Source organism: Mytilus galloprovincialis, chromosome 5 (genome assembly GCF_965363235.1).
Source record: "Mytilus galloprovincialis chromosome 5, xbMytGall1.hap1.1, whole genome shotgun sequence".
Taxonomy (NCBI): Eukaryota; Metazoa; Mollusca; class Bivalvia; order Mytilida; family Mytilidae; genus Mytilus; species Mytilus galloprovincialis.
Window position 1 is genome coordinate 19,359,233 of NC_134842.1, and position 22,394 is coordinate 19,381,626.

Here is a 22,394-nt window from a genome sequence, read left to right on the forward strand (position 1 = left end):
CATTCCCTACATTTGATGAAAAACGGAAAGTCCCATATCAAATGACATAATCTAAATCTCAAACACATCACACGAATAGAAAACAAAGTCATTTGTAAAACTTGAGAATGTAGTTTTAGAATTGATGTTCAGTATCACCAAAGCAATGTTAAGCGACTTGTTTATCTTACAACATGCGTGTTTTCAATCAGATTGAGAAACCTTGGTATGTTTTAACACGAGTAGTCCACGCTGCTTCTTTCGTAGAATTCGCTAGAAGTATTTTTGTGTTTTTTTTATAATCTGCAATCTTTTTGTGAGATGTGTGGTATAAATGCTACGGTTGGCAAATAATTGTGGGTATTATATATGGACCATTTGTGCATGTTGTGGTCATTATTATTTGTCTATTTGTCTTTTTATTTTTATCTATGGCGTTCTCAGTTTATTTTCTATCTATGAGTTTGACGCTCCGCTCCCTCTGGTATCTTTCGCCGCTCTTTTAGATACTAAACCAACGGAACGAATGGAAAACAACTGTCACAGTCCTGACTTGTCATACAGTCTTGGACAGAAAATAAGGTTAAAAAACAAAATAGTAAATATATATCTATAAAATACAAATAAATATTGAAATACAATTTGAAAATCTTTACAAATACGGGACTACAATAAATTTACATGTTAAAACTTTTAGCGCAACAGAACACCGAATTATTCGAGATAAAGTAGATCTTGTCTACAAGAATTTGTGTTTCAATCAAACTTGTTATCAGGATAAGACATAATTTAAGTGAAAACAAACACTCCGGGATAATAAATTAAAACATAACAAAACAAAACAAAATACAAATACCTGTATAAATAATATTGAACTCCTTAATTATGTATGCATAAAATTATAATTATGCATAGAACAAAAACTATTTTGCAAAGGCAGTTAATTGGTAAAAATTGTAAATTATAGAATTGTAAAAAAAACTCTAGTAGGGGACCAGAATAAATTAAAAATAAACCCTGCAAACAGATTTGACCCTAGTTGTTGCGAAATTCTCCCCAAAAAAGAAACACATTTAGTTTCTTCACATAATAGCAATAACTGAACTAGAAACCCCCAAGTTGAAAATAATTTGAATACTCTACTATGAATTATAACGAAACAATGATATGGATTTAAATTTTAAAAAAGTTCAACTTTAATATTGCAACTTAACTAATATGATATTTGATGACGGCAGCTATATGCATCATATTCACAGATACTTGTAGACTAGGTTGCCCTCAACTTTAATTGTAGGATTAGTCCCATTCTCATTTGATTTTTATTTATATAACACTATCTATCACTCACTCTCTAATAAAAAAGAAAAGGTTGTGTAATCTGCTCTGCAAGTACCTACGACATTATGGCATATTTAAATATAGAATTCTATTGCACAGAGCATACTTCCGAACGTGAACGTTTGATATTCTGTGTCATTGAGACACCAGTTGATATTATTCTGTGTGATGGCGGTCTGCGATTTTCTTCTATAGCACTAGTCTGTAATCTTGCAGAAAGTCTCGCGTGATCTGGTGTTCGGCACATCATGTGTCTTATGTCTTTCTTGATAAGTCTCATTGAATCCGGTTCTTTTTCTGGTTTAATCTGTCTGCTTGGGAACGATTGTATTATTTCCCGGACTGGGTCACAGAGTTCTAAAATTATAGTGAGAATCAATACACGGCCATCCTCACAACCAACGACAACTGTTCTGTCGTCTGCTCCTACCGATACACACGTGGCACAGCCATGTACAAACATGTGACCTTTGACAATTCCATCACAAGTTCGCACGACAATTACTTCCCTAAAATTTGGAGTAAGGCCAACAATAAAACGACCATCTAAAACAAATCGTGGAGTACCTATTCCGAATTGCTTATCGATGGGTATAACAGACTTCGGGTTAACTACATTGAAAACAGATCGGTTTTGGTCCATTATGATCATGGAATTGCGAGATAAAGTTAAGTTGTTGATGTCTGACGATGGCGAAAGAAATTCCGGTATGTGTTTAAGGATTCCTTTGTTCTTGAAATCATACACAATAAGACCCTTTTGAATATACGATGGACGAACGAGGCCCTTCTCCATTTCAAAAACATATTGGTCCAACCCTTTTGCATACATAAGAACCAATTGGTTTTTCAAGTTCGTTTTGACATCTAAAAATTGACAATCTTCTGCTGCTTCTTCTAAAACGTTTTGAATCTTCAGAAAAGTTGTTTCCTCTTCCGTTCCAGAGATGTCCTCCAACAAAAGCTGTACCTCATAATGTCTTGATCGTTCTTTCTTTGATTTGGAGTCGTGGGTTTTATTGCAGATTTGGACGATTGCTGTAAAATAATTTGTGCTTCCACATAGAACGATACACGGAGGTGAAACAAATTCTGTACATGGTGGGAAAGGTACAGTCCTAGTAATGCCATTTTCTGCCTGAACAACAGAAAGAGCATATGTATTGTCACTCCAATCATAACGTGAATAATTTACCAGTGAGATGAAGACTGCATATTCACTGTCCTTAGTGAAATTCACAAACCGATTGTTACCAGAATAATGTGTTCTTTTACTAGCCTCCAAATCCCAAACTACATCATCACGAAGTACTCGCCAAACTGTAGAACCTTCAGTCATATCTTCTGCTCTCTGACCACGAGTTACAGCAAACCGCCCATTAGGTGACAAGATGACTTGTCTGACTTTGTCGTCCGTATTATGACTATGCTGAAGGATGTCTGTTACTTGACCATTTCGTAAACTCAATACCTTTGCTTCTGGAACTCTTCCCTCAAATGCCACTATCTTCTGACTGACGGTTGATAGTTGTGCTCCAAACACGTTTCCGGGAAAGATGTTATTTGAATGCAGTATATTTGAATCTATATTTTCTAGATTCCAAACTTGAAATGAATTATCGGCCAGTAAAGACACTACTTTGTTGACAGCATTGGAAGTGTACACTCTTAGAATTGGTGATACAGAAGACTGAAGTACTCTCAAAGGATTACCCGTAACAGTATCCCAAACGGCCAGAAATGTATATCTTGATGCCACAATATACTTATCTTCCGGTGTAAACTCTGCTCCTGTGAAATTAGATGATTGCTCTACTATAACATCTTCCGGTAGTTTATCGAACTTCCGTAACAGTTTATTGTCATGCGTATACACCAAATGAAGACATTTTGCACTTCGACAAAGCAGATATTTTTGTGTGTTTGAAATAACACACTGTCGTAGTTCAAGGTCGCTGAATATGAATTTGCATGTGAATTTACGACTGACAACGTCAAACTCAATTGATTCGACGATTTTTGACTTAGTAAAAATGAAACATTTTGGTTTGTTGTTACTGAATATGATATCTTGCGGAACATCTGATGCTTGCGCCATACATTTGCGCTCCATCAATGGCATTTGATAAAGCAGAATATTCTTCTCGGAATTGAATGCGACATAGTTCTCGTCTGGACTAACCGCGACGGCATGCGCATGAAAGCTGAAACGGTGCAGAACTGACTTAGCGTCTACATCTATTATGTATGGCCCAGTGCCCTTTTCTACACAAAATGTGATATATTTATTTGACACTTCTATATCTGAAACACGTCCATGTCCATATACGATTTCACCATGCAGTTCACCGCAATCTGATCGATATATTTTTATCATTTGGTCATTCTGAATTATGTTGAGAAATCGTCCGTCACGAGTCGGGTGTATTTCTCCAAGAGGCATCATCATATCTGGCCTCGAATCGCCTCTCGATAATTCCCAAACCCTAACTCGAGAACTAAAATGAGGCTTTGCTGTTAATAAAATACCATCTGGGCTATTGAATACGTCAATATCAATTGGGCAGAACACGTTTCCACCTACATCACATTCGTACTGTAAAGGTCCACCAGGAGCACTGTATATTTGACAGTTCGGAACAAGTGGACAATGAGCTTGTGCTGCTAAATCGCACTGGTATATAAGTTCTCTTATGTAATTGAAACGTCTAGAATGAGGAAGCAAACGACCGGTCAACTCGACTCCTAGTGAATCTACATCTGCTTGTAAGGCAGCTCCTGACATGCGTAAAGCATCGGCTACTAAGGTTGTCTCTCTGTCGCGAAACATATCGAAGTCGGCAAGTAAGTGTTCTAATGATGATGCTTTCAGGCGATAATAAATATAATGAAAGTTGCAAAATGTTTCTGACCGTAAATCTCCATGTCGACCACTAGACATTAGGCTAAATGGTAGTTCTGTCATTTTTCGTTTATTATATAATCCTCGCACCTCTGACTCGCCGTGAAAATTGTGCTGAACAGGAAGGAGCCGACACGCTTTATCATCTGAAGTCATCATCTTCTTTTTTGCCGTCAATCTTGATGGATATGTACAAGGTTTCCTAGTGAATCCTCCCCATTTTCCTAGGAAATAATCTGCAATGGTGGAATGCAGCTTCTCTTCGTCATTTCTAACGTATCGACCATGTGCTACGATCTTGAAGCAAGGGTATTTCCAACATAGAACACGAATACTGTCGCATTCTTTTTCCAGTAGGTAAGGTTCAAAATACTGTCGAATAACACTTACGAGATAAGCCGGATAACGTCTTACCTTCGGATGCCAAGTACAGAACACGTGATTCAAATTGTCTTCATCGGATGATAAAATATCAACCAGTTCGGATTCTGATAAGCCGTCTCTTGAGGCTGTTAAATATCCGAGTACTCCGGATAAAATATGTTTCCCGAATTTTATTTCTGCTCTATGAAAAATATTATCAATAACGTCATTGACGCTGTTTCCAAGAACTTGAGTTTCCGAATCATCATACGAATGCCATAAGGAAACTTCGTCGAAAACTATTTTAACAAATAATGGTAGTGTACAGTTTTGAAATGCATTTTGAACAAGCTTCCATTGATCATAAGAGACACTTCGACGTTCTTTGTTCATCATCACTTTCATGACATTTTCACAATCTGTGTTTGATAATGGTATAATATCTACAATGTTGTCTGGGCATTTGTGTACGAGTCTTGTCAAGCATTCTTTACATTCAGAATTTACCGAAACTACAATTTTAACATTTACTGCAACTCTTGATGGTAACCATTCTAACTTGTGTCCATTTTCAAACGTTGACAACATGTCAAGCGAATCAATTAGAATTATAAGCATCCCGCCAAATTCTCCTCTTTGAACCATTTCAATGAAATAAAGTTTTAAAGCTTTGAAGTCTTTTGGCACATCATGGCGATACTTGCCCATTACAAAGGCAAGTTGGTTACACAATGAGTAAAGCAGCTCCTGCGCAGTGACCGCATTTTGTGTTTGACCTACGAACCGGAACACCAAAGCTGTCCGCATTGCAAGATCTTCATTCTTTATTGCTATATTTACATCTGATGCAATCTTTGCAATTATCGATGACTTTCCTGAACCGGATACACCTGTTATTACTAATGGCTGATCAGTTTCAGAAAGAAGATATTCTTTGACCTTGCTAAGAATGTTGTCTCTGCCTACAAAAGGCTGTGATGAATTTATTGACGCATGCCAATGTTGAACAACTTCACGATATAAATTGTCACTGTGGAGTGTATTTTGATTTTTAACGGAATAATCTATTAATTTCTTGACTGAATTGTGCAAGTATCGACATACATTTTGTGTATATTCATCTACGTTTTTGTAGTGTATACCATTTGTACTAAAATCAACAAAATTTTCCCTGCTGTTATTTGAATCCAGATTTCCCAGAACTTCTTTCCTAAGAGAATTAGCAGCAATTTCGGCGTTTATATCCTGTTCATTGTTGCAAGGAAGAATATCTAGGAATTTCGGTCTTTTTGATGACGTCAGCAAATCGTCCATGTTTGATACAAGCCTACTGAAAAACAAGCATTTATCGTCTCTGTCTGATTGGTTCAGAATGCCTTGCTGGATTTCCTGATGAATTTCTGAAGATAAATGAATATTCAAATACTATATTTTGCTTTTAATATATATTTTCATACAACGCTTACTTGTTAAATAAATGGCGGGTGCATCTATTGAAACAGGATCTGCGTATCATTCCGGAATACATGCGATCACTCTCAGTTTTTGTTCGGTTTGTTTTGCTCAGTCTTTAGATTTCTATGATGTCCTTTGTGGACTTGTTTCTCTTTCTTTTTTTCATTTTTATTGCCAAGACATTGCCACTTTCGAGTTTCCTCCGCCTCTTTTGCCTTCTTCATTTTAAAACTGGCTTGATTATACTAACATACGGTAATTCATACTTTTATTTCTACATTTTAAGTTTTTATGTGCAATAGTTATACAAAAAAAACTAAATGGCATTTGATTGTCTAGTTATTTTTATATTGGTTTTATCCTTCCTTAACGTATGCTAGTGTAAGCACAAACCTCATGTAATCATTTGATATGCAGTATAGTTCATGGCTTCCAATATTGAAACAAGCGTAAAATTAAAATACCGGTGAGCATGACAAGGCATATTGTGTTTCTTGCATATCATTGAATAGGTTACCCGAGATCCAAAGCTTTGTGTCAACAAAATAATGGATATCACATACCAAAAAGAGCCATTGTAAACACTTACCACTAGATGTATATTTCAGAAACTTTTCCTTGCTAATTTTGTTACTTTCCAAACACGTTCTTGCAGCGTCTTCCAATATTTCCTGAACAGTTTTCTGTGTATCTTTCCACATTTTTAGAGATGGATCTATAAATGAAAAAGACATTTGTTATTTTTCTCTATCTTTAAGTCACTTTTCAGTGATCTTCTTGGTTTTTTTTTGCCTGGATTGGATACATAAACTATGTTGGTATTTATTCGTATAAATTTATTTGATGTTTGTCCGTATATATATTGGTTTCTTTTTTGTTGTATATTTTATACATCTTCTTGTTTGTTTATTTTTGTGCCTTTGTTTTTCACACTTCTATATTGAAGTAGTTTTTTCATCTGATTTTCTGTTCATATACATCAGTTGCGGAATCTTCTACAAGGTCCTAACTACATTATAGCAAGTCAATCATAGCATCTTTACCTGAAGGGGAGAGGATCGGATCGAAGATATAACTGAAAAACCATAATACATGTACAAATGATTTTTACCTTTGTCGGTACTAGGACGTTGAAGTCGGTACACTGCAGGGTTTATGTTTGTATCTTTTTCATAGATCACGTCTAATAATGCTATGTTTTCCTCCTCCATCAACGATTCTTTCAACAGCTCAAATTCTTCTTCCTCTATCGTCTCTGGTGGTGTAAATCGTTTGTATTTCTGTCCTAAAATTGCCTTTTAAATGAGAAAAAAAACGTATGATTAAATTTGCTTATTTTGCATTTTTCATAAATTTCGATACTATTCTATTGGTAGGTATTCGCATGATTTCATTTACCATTGTACAGTTGTTAAAAAATATAGTTGAAATCATACTATTTTCATTTTTCTTAATTTTGATTTTATTATTGTAATTAATTTGACCACTGGGCTTCCAGTAAGTTTCAATTTACTTTTTATGAAAATTTATTTTGGTAGAATAATCATATAACAAATATTTTATACAAATACATTTGAAATGATTCGAGCCGAATTGAAACATACCACAATACACGGGCCCAAAGAATGTGTTTGGCAGTGTTGGAGCTCTTTAAGGCATGTTTCTGTAGATGGCCATCCATTTTCTGAATAGTCTATACCCCATCTCATATCAATTGCCTGCATTAATAAAAAATAATTAAGATACTGAAAATTTTATCTTTATCAATATGTATATTTATCGGTAATTCGTATATTTTTCCTTTGATCTTACTGCCTAATATTTTCGAGTATCAACGTACTGGCTGTATCACTGAAAATATTAGGCAATACATGGTGTGTCGTCATAATAACCCGATAAACAGAATAATAGGTAGTTTCGTTTTTGATACTGACTATATCATGTGGAATATTTTAACCCGCCCTAACGGGCTCGTCTAGATATTCCACATGATATAGTCAGTATCAAAAACGAAACTACCTATTATTCTATATGTATTATTTTAAAATGATGTTTTTGTAATGATATATTACTGTTTTTGACCCATACAAAATGTGTAAATGATGAAAAACATACGTTAAATGTTAGACAAATGGAAAAAAAGTGCAACTGTCTTACTGAGGTTTATTTCAATAAGTTATTCCGCATAGTACTGGTTTACTTGTGTTTCGCAAAGACATCTGGAACCGGTCAAATTGAATAATAGTATAATTGAAAACTTAATACATTACATCGGATTTTTCTCTTAGTTTTAAACTTTCGATATCTAGCAGGATTTCATTAAAATTTACCATTTACTATGGCTGTCTGGTCAGTCATTACAGTCCACGTTTGACAAAATATCTCGAAGTTTTGTTTTCGTTGACAAGACAGAACAGGATAAAGCATCTATGAGTTCACCACGTGACTATGCAGCTATATATACTTACATGAAAATCCAGTCCATGTGTCTCTTTACAGTAGTCTCTTAGAGCAGGATAAACATCCTCAACAAAAGCATCTCTTTCAACCTCAGAATCTAAATAAGCAAGAGAAATATTACATGTAAAACTATACACAAACGGAGGCTGAGGCTGATTAGTGCTTAGGCGTACATGTAGTTAATTTAGGTCTTTATTACGACTTGGTTAATAGTAATAAGGATTCGGGTTTGTGAATGTTATAATGAATCTAAATAGCTTAAACGCTTTATCATGACTTAGTCAACCGTTATGACGGCTCAATTTCGTGATCACGAGTAAATAAGTTGTGATAACGTGTTAACTTAGTCCTGATACCGAGTTATATGAGTTATATAAAAACTATACCTAACCGGCTTCCGTGGGCCTATCATCTGTTAGCTTTCATTTGAATGATTAACGATTCGCATGTTATATATACCTTTGGGAAATCAGGCTTGTCAAGGCAGTACATATCGAAACGTTAACTGACCTATCTTTTAGTTTCATTTTTTTTTAAATTTTAAACCAAAAAAGATTTTAAATTTTACAGTCAGGGCTTATATATTTAAAGAACTAATATACTCTATATGTATACCTGTTCCCGCAGAGCAGATGTATATTTTAATCTCCTTAGACCTAATGTGGGGGATATCTTCTGCTAGAATGCCACCAAACAGTATCTGTTTTGTATGAGATCGTTCAGTATCCATTAGGTCTTTATACCGAAGAGGTACTTCCATCTCTCTTCGGACTTCATCGGTCTCATCCTGGTCGATGACATCATCTAAATGACGTAGTCTGAAGGGGTTTACTGGACCTGCAAAATACAAAAAAGTCCCTTTAAAACAGGGTCACATTTAAAATAATGTCTGTTTCAACTTTCCCTATCTACCCGTTGTAAACAGACCAGGAAGGCAGGTTATTTTTTTAACTGGACGTTGTCCAGTGGAGGCCAGTTGTATGTGCTCAATTAGATTGCATTTATTTTAATAATCAATCTTTTCGCGTTCAATCACTGTTCAAAAATGGAAACAAATTTATTTCGGGTATAAAAATAATTTCGAAATGTTTGTGTAAAATAATTTTTTGAACCGGTAGGGGAAGGGTAAACAAATATATTTTTTTTTTGGCCCAGCTTCATGGATCACGGTCTTATACAAATCTAATGCTATTGTTTTTTGTTACATTTGTATGTTTGTGGGCTTCCAATTATCAACTTGCTCAGTCTGAAGCTCTTTATGTTGTGTTTTTACTGCTGTTTGTCTTTGCCTTTTTAGTTTTTTGCCATGATATTTTTTTGTTTTAATTTATGATTTTACATATCCCTTAAGCTTTGGTGTCGTTCGTCTCTCTTGAAAGTGTAAATTGTGTTGTGTTATGATTGTAATCGGATCTTTCTCTTCATGAAGTATCACTTTATGTAGATAACTGATGCTTGGATGAATAGTCATATTCAAGCCTAGGAATGAAAATATTTGCATATGCACCATGAACAACTTAAATAAATGTTCACTCAACTACTGCTGTGCATGGTTGACAAAAAGTCTTAACTGAATCCATGTCCAGTAATCGATATTACAAACATGTTTAGGGAGAAATCTGAAGTGTTGTTCGTTGTACTTTTCCACGCCAATAAGACTTATGCACAACGAACCGTCTTTTCCAATACAATTCCTTCTTTGAAGTTTTTTTTCTACTGTTATGACGTGAAGGTATTATTAGTCAACGCATTCATATTTGTAAAAAAATGGACTGATTTATAGACAAGGTCCACAGTTAAACTAGCAATGTCAATAACCGTTTATTTTTTGTAATTCAAAATAAGGTTTTTTAAAGAAAAATATTAATGACAATCTCACCTTTTAATGTCATTGTCCACACTTTACCTCTTCATATTGTTGATGAATGGGAAAAATTAGTCCTGTCATTCCGACTTTTAATTTAAGTTTAACTGCATTTACATGTTATTGCTAAGCATATTAATTGAACATAAAGATTAAACTTTTTGAGTTTCTTCCTTTGTTCACATAATATATTTTGGATTAAAACATTCATAAAATTTTAATCTTTACGTTATGGTTTAAAATGGACCATGAGATTATAAAATCTAAGTGTTGAAAGAATTTTATTGATTTATAATGAACGGATCGAAAAAGTCGAACTTGTGGATTTTATTTGACGAGCAAAGGGCTTATAAATCAAAACTCTAAGGCTGTAAAAGAATTTAATAAACTTCTGCATGAATGACAAATGATTTGTCGTTTTGTTTGTTGTGTCTGTGAATGTGTTTTCTTTGTTTGCTTTATATAAAGATAAGTGTATTATTTTTAATTAAAAAGGATGACACATTGTAACAGTATTATAATTATCATTTTGACAGTTACGCCCCTTTCCCCCAAACCCTGCATCAGACCCTGGTAAAAGAACAAAGATTGTATTGTTTTCATCATAGGCGGATCTAGGAGGACCTGGGGCACCTTTCGTGGGAAAAATTTGGTTGATTATAAAGGGAATCACTAAAGTATGACTGGAGCGGGACCCCCTTAGGTCAGTCAGCGCCCTCTTCCTTTATGAAAAGTTCTGGATCCGCCACTGTTCATGCGTGTAGATTCGATGGAACTTGAATATTCAGGTCATGTCTTGAAAAGCAGGCAAAATCTGATATAGCTCCATCTCATTGAAGTTGTAAATATAAGTCTCGCAATTAAAATGGAACAAATGAAACTGAACGCATAGTATCTTGAACATTTATTCAACATAAGTATGTATTGAAGTTTGAGGAAAACTAGCTTTGTCATTGAACTTGCAACACGATTTACCATAACTGAATTGTATTACTAAAATTTAAAGTAAATCTGAGTCAATATTTAAACTTATATCATTGATAGATAGATGTCTGTGTATTCGTTACAATATAGGTAGAAAATATTTACACCTTGGTCCACATAAAATATTCTAATTTATTGACACTTGATATAATGAGATTCTTTCTGAACTTTATGTCTCTGTTTTATTCTAATAGCTTAAATGTTCAACACTTGATATGACTTCTTTTACCATAATAACTATACATTTTAAAAATTAACGTTACTCTTGTCTGAAATTAAATAGGATAGATCCATTCAGGAAAGGTTGTAACATTTTCCAATCTGTAATATTTATATATTTGTTAATGTGTTTTAAAAAAAAAATAGTTTTCATATAATTAGTACTGTGTCCGTCTGAAGTATGTAAAAAATAATATTAAAACATTGAAATCCGATCTAAATAACGACGTTTCGTTTTTGAGTAATTAGCTGCACATACTTTTCAAAGTGTAAAATTGTTTTCTGGACTTATTCATCTTTTTCCGGGTTTTTTTCTCGACTCGTGAGTTTTGATAGTCACTTTTGTATTTTCCGCCTTATTTTTCTTCATTCTGGTACATCCGGTGTAGGCCAAAAGAATTCAAGCAAAAATTGGTTGAGAAAATTATCTGCATTGTATTGACCTCTACGTCTTTTTGTGTTTTGTTCCATTGCAACATGTACTACTTTATTCATATTTGTATTCTTTTATCTTGTTAGATCTTGTCTAATATAAGAATTTTAACAACAACAGAATACATACTAGTAGATGAATACTCTTTCAAATTATATATATATATATAACATTTGACAGTGCATCATTGTATAATAAATGTTGCGTTGGGTTTATGGATGAGCCTTATTGTTTTGTTGTATTATGTCCTATAACAACGGTAAGATATATGGTATACAGTTTCAGTATATATAATTCATCATCAATCAATTAGCATGATTCTCAGATATTGACATATGTGACACTTGATATATTTCTATAGTGAAATTCCAATGTTAAAGTTATCTGGTTCCATGAAGGCAAACTGTTTTACACAAGATGTGTAGGAAAAAAGTTTGGAGGAGGCGTTGTTACTAAGCTAAAAAAACGAATGTCTAATTCGTTTGTCTTTTTTGAACAATACAATATGTTTCAACTAATTATGAATTGAAGTAGAGACTAGTAAATGAAAGAGCTGAGGGTTTCATTGTCAGTTTTCATTGTCGGGTGTGGGTCATAGAGTTTTAAAAAGAAGTCATATTTCAAAAATGAAAAACGAAAGTAGACTGTCGAGCGGAACGAGGCAAAACCATTTGGGACAATGTCATGTCAAAAAAACTATAATTTTACCGATTAAAAGGGGATACATGCCCTCTACAGCAACCACTTGAATCCACCACTGTCTTGTATTGATTTCTCTTGGTCAAACTGGCTTGTGAGCTGAAACTCTTCAAATCTCAAATCTGGGAAATTTTCACAAAGTCCGAAAAAAAGTGGAGTGAAAAAATAATACACTACTCCATTTTCAATAAGTAATTGACTAATCTAATTTATTTCATATGCATGTACAAATTGAATGATTCTTCACACAAGTTTCCAACAGAAAAGATTCAAGCAAGTAGCGTAATAGTAGACTGGATTGGCCAAACTTCTAAAAAATCTATAGTCTTCTTTGGTTTCCTTTCAATACACTATATTTACCAGTACATACATGTATACATAATTTATACATATGATTTGAGTTGTTATTGAAGTTTGTACGTATCAAAACATTTATTTAGCTTTTAAAAATTCAGTTTTCAATGAAAATTGCCATGAAATATGAATGACACTTGTGTCACAAGGTTTAATCCAGTATCAATAAGGTGTAAAGTCATTCAGTCAATAGTAAGCGAGGTCATTCGGGTTACTACTGGTGCTTTCAAAGGTCACCTGAAAATTGACAATTTTGTGTAATAGCTTTCTTTTTTAGATGAGCAGTTCATGACCACAGGGATGTTTCAGTATACGGATATAGATAGTAAACTGCACATTTCTAAAAAAAAAATGGGGAAGCCAACGTAAAAACAGGTTTATGATTTACAGAAAACACGAAAAATAGATTCGAAAATCGAAAATCGTTGCTAACAAAATTTTATTCTTCTGACCAAGTCCCTGTGTTCCTGCCAACAATAAATCCGTCACCTGCCTAGAAGGTCATATAAGTATATGTATTTGGCATGTTTAAGTGGTGCAGTTTAGAAAATAGGAGGTAGTTGGTTATATCGTTTATAAACCACATACAGCAGATTAAACATGGAATCGAATTTTAAGCTTCTTGGCTCTTTTTCTGGTAACTCTAGAAACATGTTATTTATTGTATATGTAAACAATAGCATTAGGTATTTGTATAAATAAGGAATTACAATTTGTTGAATTGCTTTTCCATTAGGGACAAAGTTTATCTGAATTGTATACGTTTCTATTCTTTATAAGGTATAAATATACTCAAGTACAATAAATACTGATAAAATACTGATTATATATACCCTACTTTTGACACTTTATCTACTCCTAACTGGTGTTGTATTTGTATACAAGTCGTAAATTAGCCTTAGAACATAGATAAAATGTAGACATTAAATCTTTCTTATACATACGACAAATGTAACATATATTCTTATACGTTTTAAGATTCTTTTAAGAACTTTTAAATGCAAAGGACTAGTTGTGTCGTTAAGCTTCCGACGACCGATAAAACAGCATTAAATACTATGGGTCGAAATAAAGGTATTCAAACTTTTTATCTAAGATTCTTAAACCCCTTTGCCACCAATCCCGCCTGTAACCGTGATGGCGACCACATTTTTTTGATGGGCAGTATGACCCTTCAAACTTTATTAAGACTGCCCCAGCCGAACTGTCTTGACAGCAAGGACTTCAACCATGCAATTCGTGATCCATAAACTCTTCTCAGATGTGTATTTATGAAATTATGGCAAATTGAATGGATGGCCATTTTAGAGTTCAAAATCGGAAAACGTGAAAAGTAGCCAAAATCAGGTGGGTGAGAGTCTTTTGTTGGCCACTATACGATACCGGTATTATCATAAGTACATGCATACATGCATGTAGGTGGTACAGAAGCTTAGGAAATAGGCTTACGGATAAGCAGAACCACCTAAAGGTCATCTCAAGGATGATATATAGGAGTATATTCGTGACGTTGTTATTATATATATACTTATTATATATATACAAAACTCATCCTATATACCATGATTGAAATTTCGTTTTTGCGCCAGACGCGCGTTTTGTCTACAAAAGACTCATCAATTCATTGACGCTCGAATAAAAAAAGTTAAAAAGGTCAAATAAGGTACGAAGTTGAAAAGCATTGAGGACCTTACATTCCTAAACGTTTTGGCAAATACAGATAAGGTAATCTATTCCTGAGGTTATATTTGCATTCACATGATTCAGTAATTTTGAAGTCTTGGAGCAAAACCCTTTCGTTTTGAGATAAAAAAAAAAAATGTTTTGGGCTCCCTCATAATAGAACGACTACATCCAAAGTAACATGGAAATATGCTGTGTTATTTGTCTATCTATATCACGATTATAAATTCCTTCATGAGAAATAAATAATAAAATCATTCAACTTAATCTTTTATAATGTGAAGAAAAACGTTAAATTTCTCTTAGATATGTATGATCATGGATTAACATACTAAAAGGTATGCACAGTTTTGATGAGATGCGGACATGCTGTTTTTAAGGTTTTCAAATTAAGTAAATATTTATGCATTAAACAAATTAAATGTAGAACACGGATACGTCTTTCACCAAAAAAATACTTTAAAAGGAAGTTAAAGCTACTTAAACTTAATGTAAATTTTGTATTTAGTGGTAAAATTAAATACAGCTAAAACGGGCCTTTGAAACATTCAAAGTATTATTCACATTATTTGTTTATTGACTTGAAAATACAGGTATCAATATATATATATATTTATCATTTAATGATAAAAGTTAAACTTTTATAATTTATGTCTTTTACTTACAAATGATTTCTGAAGGTCATATCTTTTAATTTCTTTTAAACATAGTATTATGAATTCCATACAATCCTATTTCAATAATAACCTTCAATTTTCTATAATAAATAGGGATGTGGGGTATATATGATATACATAAATAAGACATCAACCCCATGACACAAAAAAAATAAACCACAAAGATATATATTCATGATATTCTGGAGGTCAGCATACATTTGATTTGATAAAAAGTCCGTATCAAATACCCTCCAAAAACTATAGTCAATTAAATCAATGAAAGCATTTAAAAGAATACGATACGTACTGTGCATCGATAATGACCTATGCAGACAAATCAATCTTGTGTCTTTTATTTATTTATTTTTTCTTACTCAACATGCTCAAGTTATCCCAATTTACCTTTTAAATCAATTTACTAGCTAGCTCATAACTATGACATAGAGAATAAAAGGTGGGTTCCAACCCAGATGAAAGTGTTTGTGTGTGTATGGTGGTAGTGGTGGTGGTAGTGGTGGGGGTGGGGGGGGGGGGAGCAAATACATATCCCCAGTCAAATGTGTTGATCGTCGATAAAGGGGGACGGGTCAAACTTTCGGACCCATTTTTTTGTGTATTCTTTTATTTATATAAAAGTCATACTATCTTAGGTCTAAATTATACAGTTTGTTTCAATTCATTCAATACAGCTCGTAACAATTATACGTGTATATAAATCTTTAATTCAGGTGGTCTCGTATACATTTTATCATTACAGTTGTCTGAAAAAAGATTTTTGACAAATGCAATGGAATCTACGAAAACTTATATAGAATTAACAACTATTGAAAACATATCTGACTACTTGACCTCAAAGCAAATATTGATCCGGATTTTCTACCAGTATATCCGGATTCTAAACTAGCAAAGACTGGTTACTAATAGTTGACAAAGCCTCAGCGAAAATTTTAGGATCGTTCGTCACTCCTAATCGTAACCTTCAGAAATAAAGCTTGTTTATAAAGGTCGTAGTCACATACATATTTTAATGAACAATTATTTGATCAGATTAAGACTTTGTTATACGTTATTTATGGTCATTGTCATCATACTAGTTAGAATTTAATAAACAACAGAATTATTATTTATTTCGTGGTCGTAGCTGATCTGCTGATCTGATTGAATATTTTCTCGTGAGAATCAGATATTCGTAAATAATCATCTAAACAGATTTGATCAAATCAATGGTCATATTTAAATGCTTATTAAGAATGCATACTATATTGTGTATAACTTGAATGGCTTTATGTGTGAATGCACAAAGGTATTGCAGTACTGTTACAATGTCTAGGTCGTTCTTTGCCAGACAATTGGTGACTCAAACGGTGTTGTTCAATGATGGCGAAGAGAACGTTTTAATAAAGACTTTTCTACAGGTCAGATGCATACTCCGACATCATCTGATGTCGATCACTTTACTTTCAAGGTGAAAATAAAAGAAGAATATTTCTGAGGAAAAGAATAGCCAACTCAAGCTTTGCAATTTTCTTAGTAAAAAGGGGCATAACTCTAGAACTGTAAATGAATCGCACCCACATTTGAACTCTGTCTGCTTGTTTGGTTGTTGTTAGCATTTGGTACGAGTTTCATAAAATTTGCATGAGGCACACTTAAGTGAGCGCGAATACACGAAAATGGGACGGACGGTATGACGGACAAAGATAATGGACTACATCTGATCAGAAGACAAGCCCCATTGTCTTAAACCATGCGTTTAATTCTGTTTCAATTAAGTGGTAGGTGGAGACACCTAAAATGGCAACTGAAATAAAATAACTTAGTCTTAAACCATGCGTTTAATTCTGTTTCAATTAAGTGGTAGGTGGAGTCACCTAAAATGGCATCTGAAATAAAATAACTTAGTCTTGAACCATGCGTTTAATTCTGTTTCAATTAAGTGGTAGGTGGAGTCACCTAAAATGGCAACTGAAATAGAATAACTTGGATACATTGGGTTATTTTTCATCTTAATTGGATTCTTGGCTCGTGTACAGACACCCAAATCCCTGTTTTCCCTCTTTACATAACGCAGTTCTGCAGCAGCACTTTGGTCAGATTAACATGATACTTTCATTACGTCTAGGCAAATCCATTTTACAACCTGTCATCTTTGTTGGTGAATGACTTAAGAGATCGAAACTGACCACTGGATCAACACCCGCTATCTACCAATACCCAAACGCAAAATTGCGTTTTGTTCAAACTACAATGACCGCATTTATGTTTGACAAACACATAGAAACTGTAAACGGTAGAACATGGGCATATATATGTCTATTTTACTTATTCTGGAGAACAGAAGGGTCTTGTTAATATCCTTTACAAATACTAACAAGATTGGTGACGAGGATCTGAGCGTGGTGTTAAAAGACTTTAATATCAAAAGTCAATAGCAGCTTAAATTACACCTTGTGTATTCCGACAGCATTAGACAGTAATCATTTTGTCAAATGTTCCTATGTTATACTTTATTAAAGGGCCGACAGCTAATTTCCAATGTTGAAAAAGTAAACATTTAGTTAACACAAAACGGTCTTATCAGTTTTATATGTAATGAATTTGATCAATATTAAGTATTTTTCGATTAAAATGATCGATTTGGAAGAAAAGTAAATACTATTTCGTTGGTAATTACAATAGTTAAACATTACCAATCCATAACTAATAGTTGGTTGTTAATATAAACTGATAGTTTAATGTTTAGTCAAGTAATTACTTAATTGTCATTGGTAATTATAACATTACGATTTGTTTCCCTCCCTCAAACACGCCATCAATAAAGGGTGTTTCATTTTTGAGAACAATTCTTTCAGTAATATCTAAAAAAAACATGTTGATTTTTTCCCATTTGAACAGAAAATTATCCAATACTTGACTAAATGGTTTCAGAACAATGCTTTTATCTCACTACATTGAAGACCTGTTGGTGACCCTCTGCTGTTGTTTTTTATTTGGTCGGGTTGTTGTCTCTTTGACACATTCCCCATTTCCATTCTCAATTTTATTTTATTTCATGAAAACCATTTACTCTCTTGAATTAAGGTAACATACGTTCTAACCTCAGTTGAAAATGGCTATTTTATTAAACCAAGTGCTAATTGGCCTTGCGGAGTTAGTTAATATGTTCTTACGGGTTCACACAAATGATTTCAGCTTCGTATGTTGTCTTGTATTCAGAATAGACTAGTCACTTGCTTGAAGCATTGAATCTGTTTTGCAGGTCGGGACCAATTATTAACTTAGCTGATAATCTGATTTGGTAATGTTATCCGGTGCATGAAACTAGGAAATATTTATGTTCAATGATAATGTTTCAAGCAGTTGCTGTCGTAACCATATATACATGTAATTTCGTCCAGTAGCCCTTAAAGGCTTAATTTTACATTTGCTTTTTCAAATACATGTAATTACGCCCAGTAGCCCTTTTATGCTTGATATTACCTTTGCTTTTCCAAAAAAAGCAGGTTTACTTTTACAAATTATGAATTGGATGGAGAGTTGTCTCATTGACACTCTAACCACATCTTCTTATATCTATATAATATTCTATTAATCCCATTAAGAATGCAGATGTTTTCAGGTTATTTGTTTTAATTTTTCGAAAAAGAGTAAAAAGAATAAAAATATTGATTGTCAGAACATCATTTTGGTTAATTAGCACCAACATCGTTTATAAAATTGCAAAGTATCGATATCCTCGATGCATTAAGGAAGCTTGCTTGTCATGTTTTGGAATTTTGGTCAGATTTTCGGAATCCTCTGGTTTTATCCATTTGAATGCCTTAACAAATTTTGCCCAATGACCCCCATTTTTCTTTTTTGTAATTCTGTTACATATATAATGATAAGCTGTCTGTTAAAGTCTTATAAAATTTTAATTATTTTTTAATAGTTTTTGAGGACTTAAACTTGTCAATGATAAAGCTATGAAAAGTCAAGAGAGAACATTTCCCCGCCAAAAATTCAATGGCTAATATCTCAAAAAACAAGCATGGTGACCTACATATTTTTTTTGCTCTTTTGATTCCTTTATCCATTCACTATCAATATATGCTAGTGTTTTGAAAAGTTAATTACTTTGAAACTGAGAAGCCAACTCCCTTAAACATTAAAACGTACGCAAATTCAATGTTTTCAATTTTCATCAGAGGATTTTGAACATTAAAAGGGTTATTTCAAATAATTAAAGTATATCAATATAAACCAAAATAGAAGTTTGATTTACGTCAACAGCAAGCCAAAAAGGCTATCAACTACAGAAAAAAAATAATGTCTTCTCAAATAGCTAAGTGCCTATACTATATACCTAGCAAATGTTTTTCTTCATCACATTTGCGTTAAGAATTAGTTAAACCGATCACAAGGCAAGAACCTCGCCACTGGATCTTAATGAGTTTGATATTTTTGAATTTGCTGTAGAATTTATTTCGGTATAAATTGTTTTTACCCGGATTGATTTCTATAAACATCTCGGGTCTAATGTTGAGAGGAACTAGGGATTCGATGGCGGATCCAGAACTTTTTTGTAAGGCGGCTCAAGTAACGCTACAGTGATTCCCTATATATAATCAGCCAAATTTTTCCCACGAAAGGGGGGGGGGGGCTACCCACGAAAGGGGGCCAAACCAGACACCGCCTAAGGGATTGTATGATACTAATTAATGTCACAAAATGTCTACACGCACAATTTGAAAAAACCCAAAGAAAAGGAACAACGCTTTATTGTTATATTGTTATTATTCATCTCAAAAATAGTTGAAAGACTACATTTTGATCTCTTGATGACTTTTGGTCATTTGAGTTGTTGGGTTGCTGTCTCATTGACTTATTGTTTTACCCAAACCTCCCTTTATTCATCTTTCATAGCATAATATGATCACAAATTTCTAATTTTTTGTTTGTTTGTTTTCCTACGACATTACAAACAGATAAAATACTTGTTACTATTTGCTCGTTTGAAATTAGATATTATTGCCTTATTGATCACCAACGCATTGTATTGTATTAGGAGAAATAGCTATTTAAAATGACAATCAAAATATTACATCATAGACTATATGATTCAATAAATCCGTTTAAGACCTTACCGTCTTCTATGGCTAATCCATTCATAGCTGAACTAATCCTAATTCGATTCCATTGTTCATATATTGCATAAATATAGTATTTTTTTGTTTTTTTCTTCTGGTTATAGTATTAACTCGAAGATTAATCAAGTTCCGAATAACTGTTGTACTTGTGAAAGATGGAATTAAAGTTCGATCACAATACCCGGTAGCTTCGCCACTAGTTCTTTTTAAATTAAATCCAATGACAAAACAATGAATTTTAAAACCTTAGCTACGTCTAATAGATTTGTACAAATTTGCTTATTTAAATCCCCTTGGAACACTATCAGTCAGGAAAATAAACATATACCCATCGAAGTCTGATCTTTTTGTAACGATCTATAAAGTTAAAGGCTACATACAAAGATTCGTTAGAGTCAGTTGGTTCACCAGTTTTATGGCTTCTAATATGGAGAAATGATATAATACACAACGAACGCGCTATACTTAACATATATAATTCAATTTAATTCTTCTTTTAAATATTTGTTGAATAGAAGGAATAAATATTGATAACTTATTTGGTATAAACGTTTTTTGCTAATGAAATTCGTATTCAACTGTACTGAGCAGAAAAAATATTCAAACGTTTTCCAGTTTGTTTGTTAAATTTCCATTTGAAATTTAAACGTAGTTATATATATTTATTTGACTAATGTGTTTGTTCTGTGTCATAGGACACCAATAATTAAATATCAGGAATCGTATAATGTATCAGTAGTAATGAGAATCTCAAATTAGTATTCCAAGATTATTTCAACGGAGAAATGACAAAAGATACATTATATTTTATCCTTTTTAGTACACTTATAAGGCTTTTCGAAGATACTGCAATGCAATTGCAAGAGGCGGATGTAGTGGGATGGCCGAGTGGATTTTTTTTTTTTTGGGGGGGGGGGGGGGGACTGTGTGTGGTTGGTTGAGGCAGTCTTTTTATGGACTGAAAAATTCTCTGAAGCATGAATGGAGCGTGTCCCCTCTTAGGCAGTCAGTGGGCCCCCTCTCATGTTTTAGGGATCCGCCACTGATATTTAATATATTGTTTCTCCTAAATCTTTGATAAGTTAACTTATGTCTTTAAAATAACAAAATGAATCTTGTTAAAAATGATATGAAACATGCTTGTCTCTCCGAGCTTCCAACACCTTTAATTATGTCTTATATAGGAACCATTACCGGGTGCAAAGTATAAAGTGGTCTAAGCGTGTATTTATGCCTAAAATATTTATAAAACCATACCATACATGCTTCCTTTATGCCCGCGTCACAATGTCCCGATTTACATATACGATGGACACCCGAATGCGAAAATTGTAAGTTCGTACGAAGTTGGTCCCGATCTCGTTAAAATACCAAAAAGTGACCGAAGCAAGTACGATGAATAACGAAGTCTATACGATGGTGCCGAAATTATATACGATAGCAAAAGATGGACATACGAAGGTTAACCGAAGACGGGTATTTAAGCTTCATATCTCAGCCGAAGCCTACACGATGGATCACGAAGGCTACACGATGGATTACAAAGGCTACACGATGGATTACGATGATGGCGCGATGGCCATACGATGTCTAAAAGATACGAACAGAATTTCGACAACATATCGTTTCTGTACAAGTCTGCCATGCATGGCGGGAAATCGATCTTTTTGTCTAATTCTTATAAAACTTAGTTTATTATCCCTTCGCCTACTACATGAAAGTTGCGTGTAGATAAAACTGTTATGGACACTCTAGAGCCAAAATGCTCAAAACTTGGTATGGTGTTACTCGTTAAGAATATCTTAAGCGCTATTGACTTAAAAGTTCAAAGGTCAAGGTCACAGTGGCAGTTGTAATACAAGGCAATATC

At 33.6% G+C, this 22,394-nt stretch overlaps 1 protein-coding gene across 2 annotated transcripts; it reads right to left on the reverse strand.

The window, feature by feature from the left end:
* Window positions 1-570: 570 nt before the first annotated feature.
* Window positions 571-20,847, reverse strand: LOC143075333 (NACHT and WD repeat domain-containing protein 2-like). 2 transcript variants are annotated; one of them, XM_076250719.1, is made up of 7 exons: window positions 20,522-20,847; window positions 9,116-9,337; window positions 8,509-8,597; window positions 7,645-7,758; window positions 7,152-7,335; window positions 6,630-6,755; window positions 571-5,985 (listed from the first exon to the last, which is right to left on the reverse strand). In XM_076250719.1, exons 1-7 carry the CDS (start codon window positions 20,544-20,546, stop codon window positions 1,409-1,411), a joined length of 5,337 nt encoding a protein of 1,778 aa, XP_076106834.1. In that variant the 5' UTR covers window positions 20,547-20,847; the 3' UTR covers window positions 571-1,408. The 2 variants fall into 2 exon arrangements, with proteins under 2 accessions (XP_076106834.1, XP_076106835.1); XM_076250720.1 differs by lacking the exon at window positions 20,522-20,847 and adding an exon at window positions 10,380-10,516.
* Window positions 20,848-22,394: the final 1,547 nt, after the last annotated feature.

Coding starts and splice junctions, on each gene's coding strand:
- LOC143075333 (XM_076250719.1), bottom strand. CDS start 20,546: ATGAATGGATTAGCCATAGAAGACG. Junction 7,759..8,508: donor CACATGGACTGGATTTTCAT/GTAAGTATATAT, acceptor TTATTAATGCAG/GCAATTGATATGAGATGGGG. Junction 6,756..7,151: donor ACGTCCTAGTACCGACAAAG/GTAAAAATCATT, acceptor TTTCATTTATAG/ATCCATCTCTAAAAATGTGG.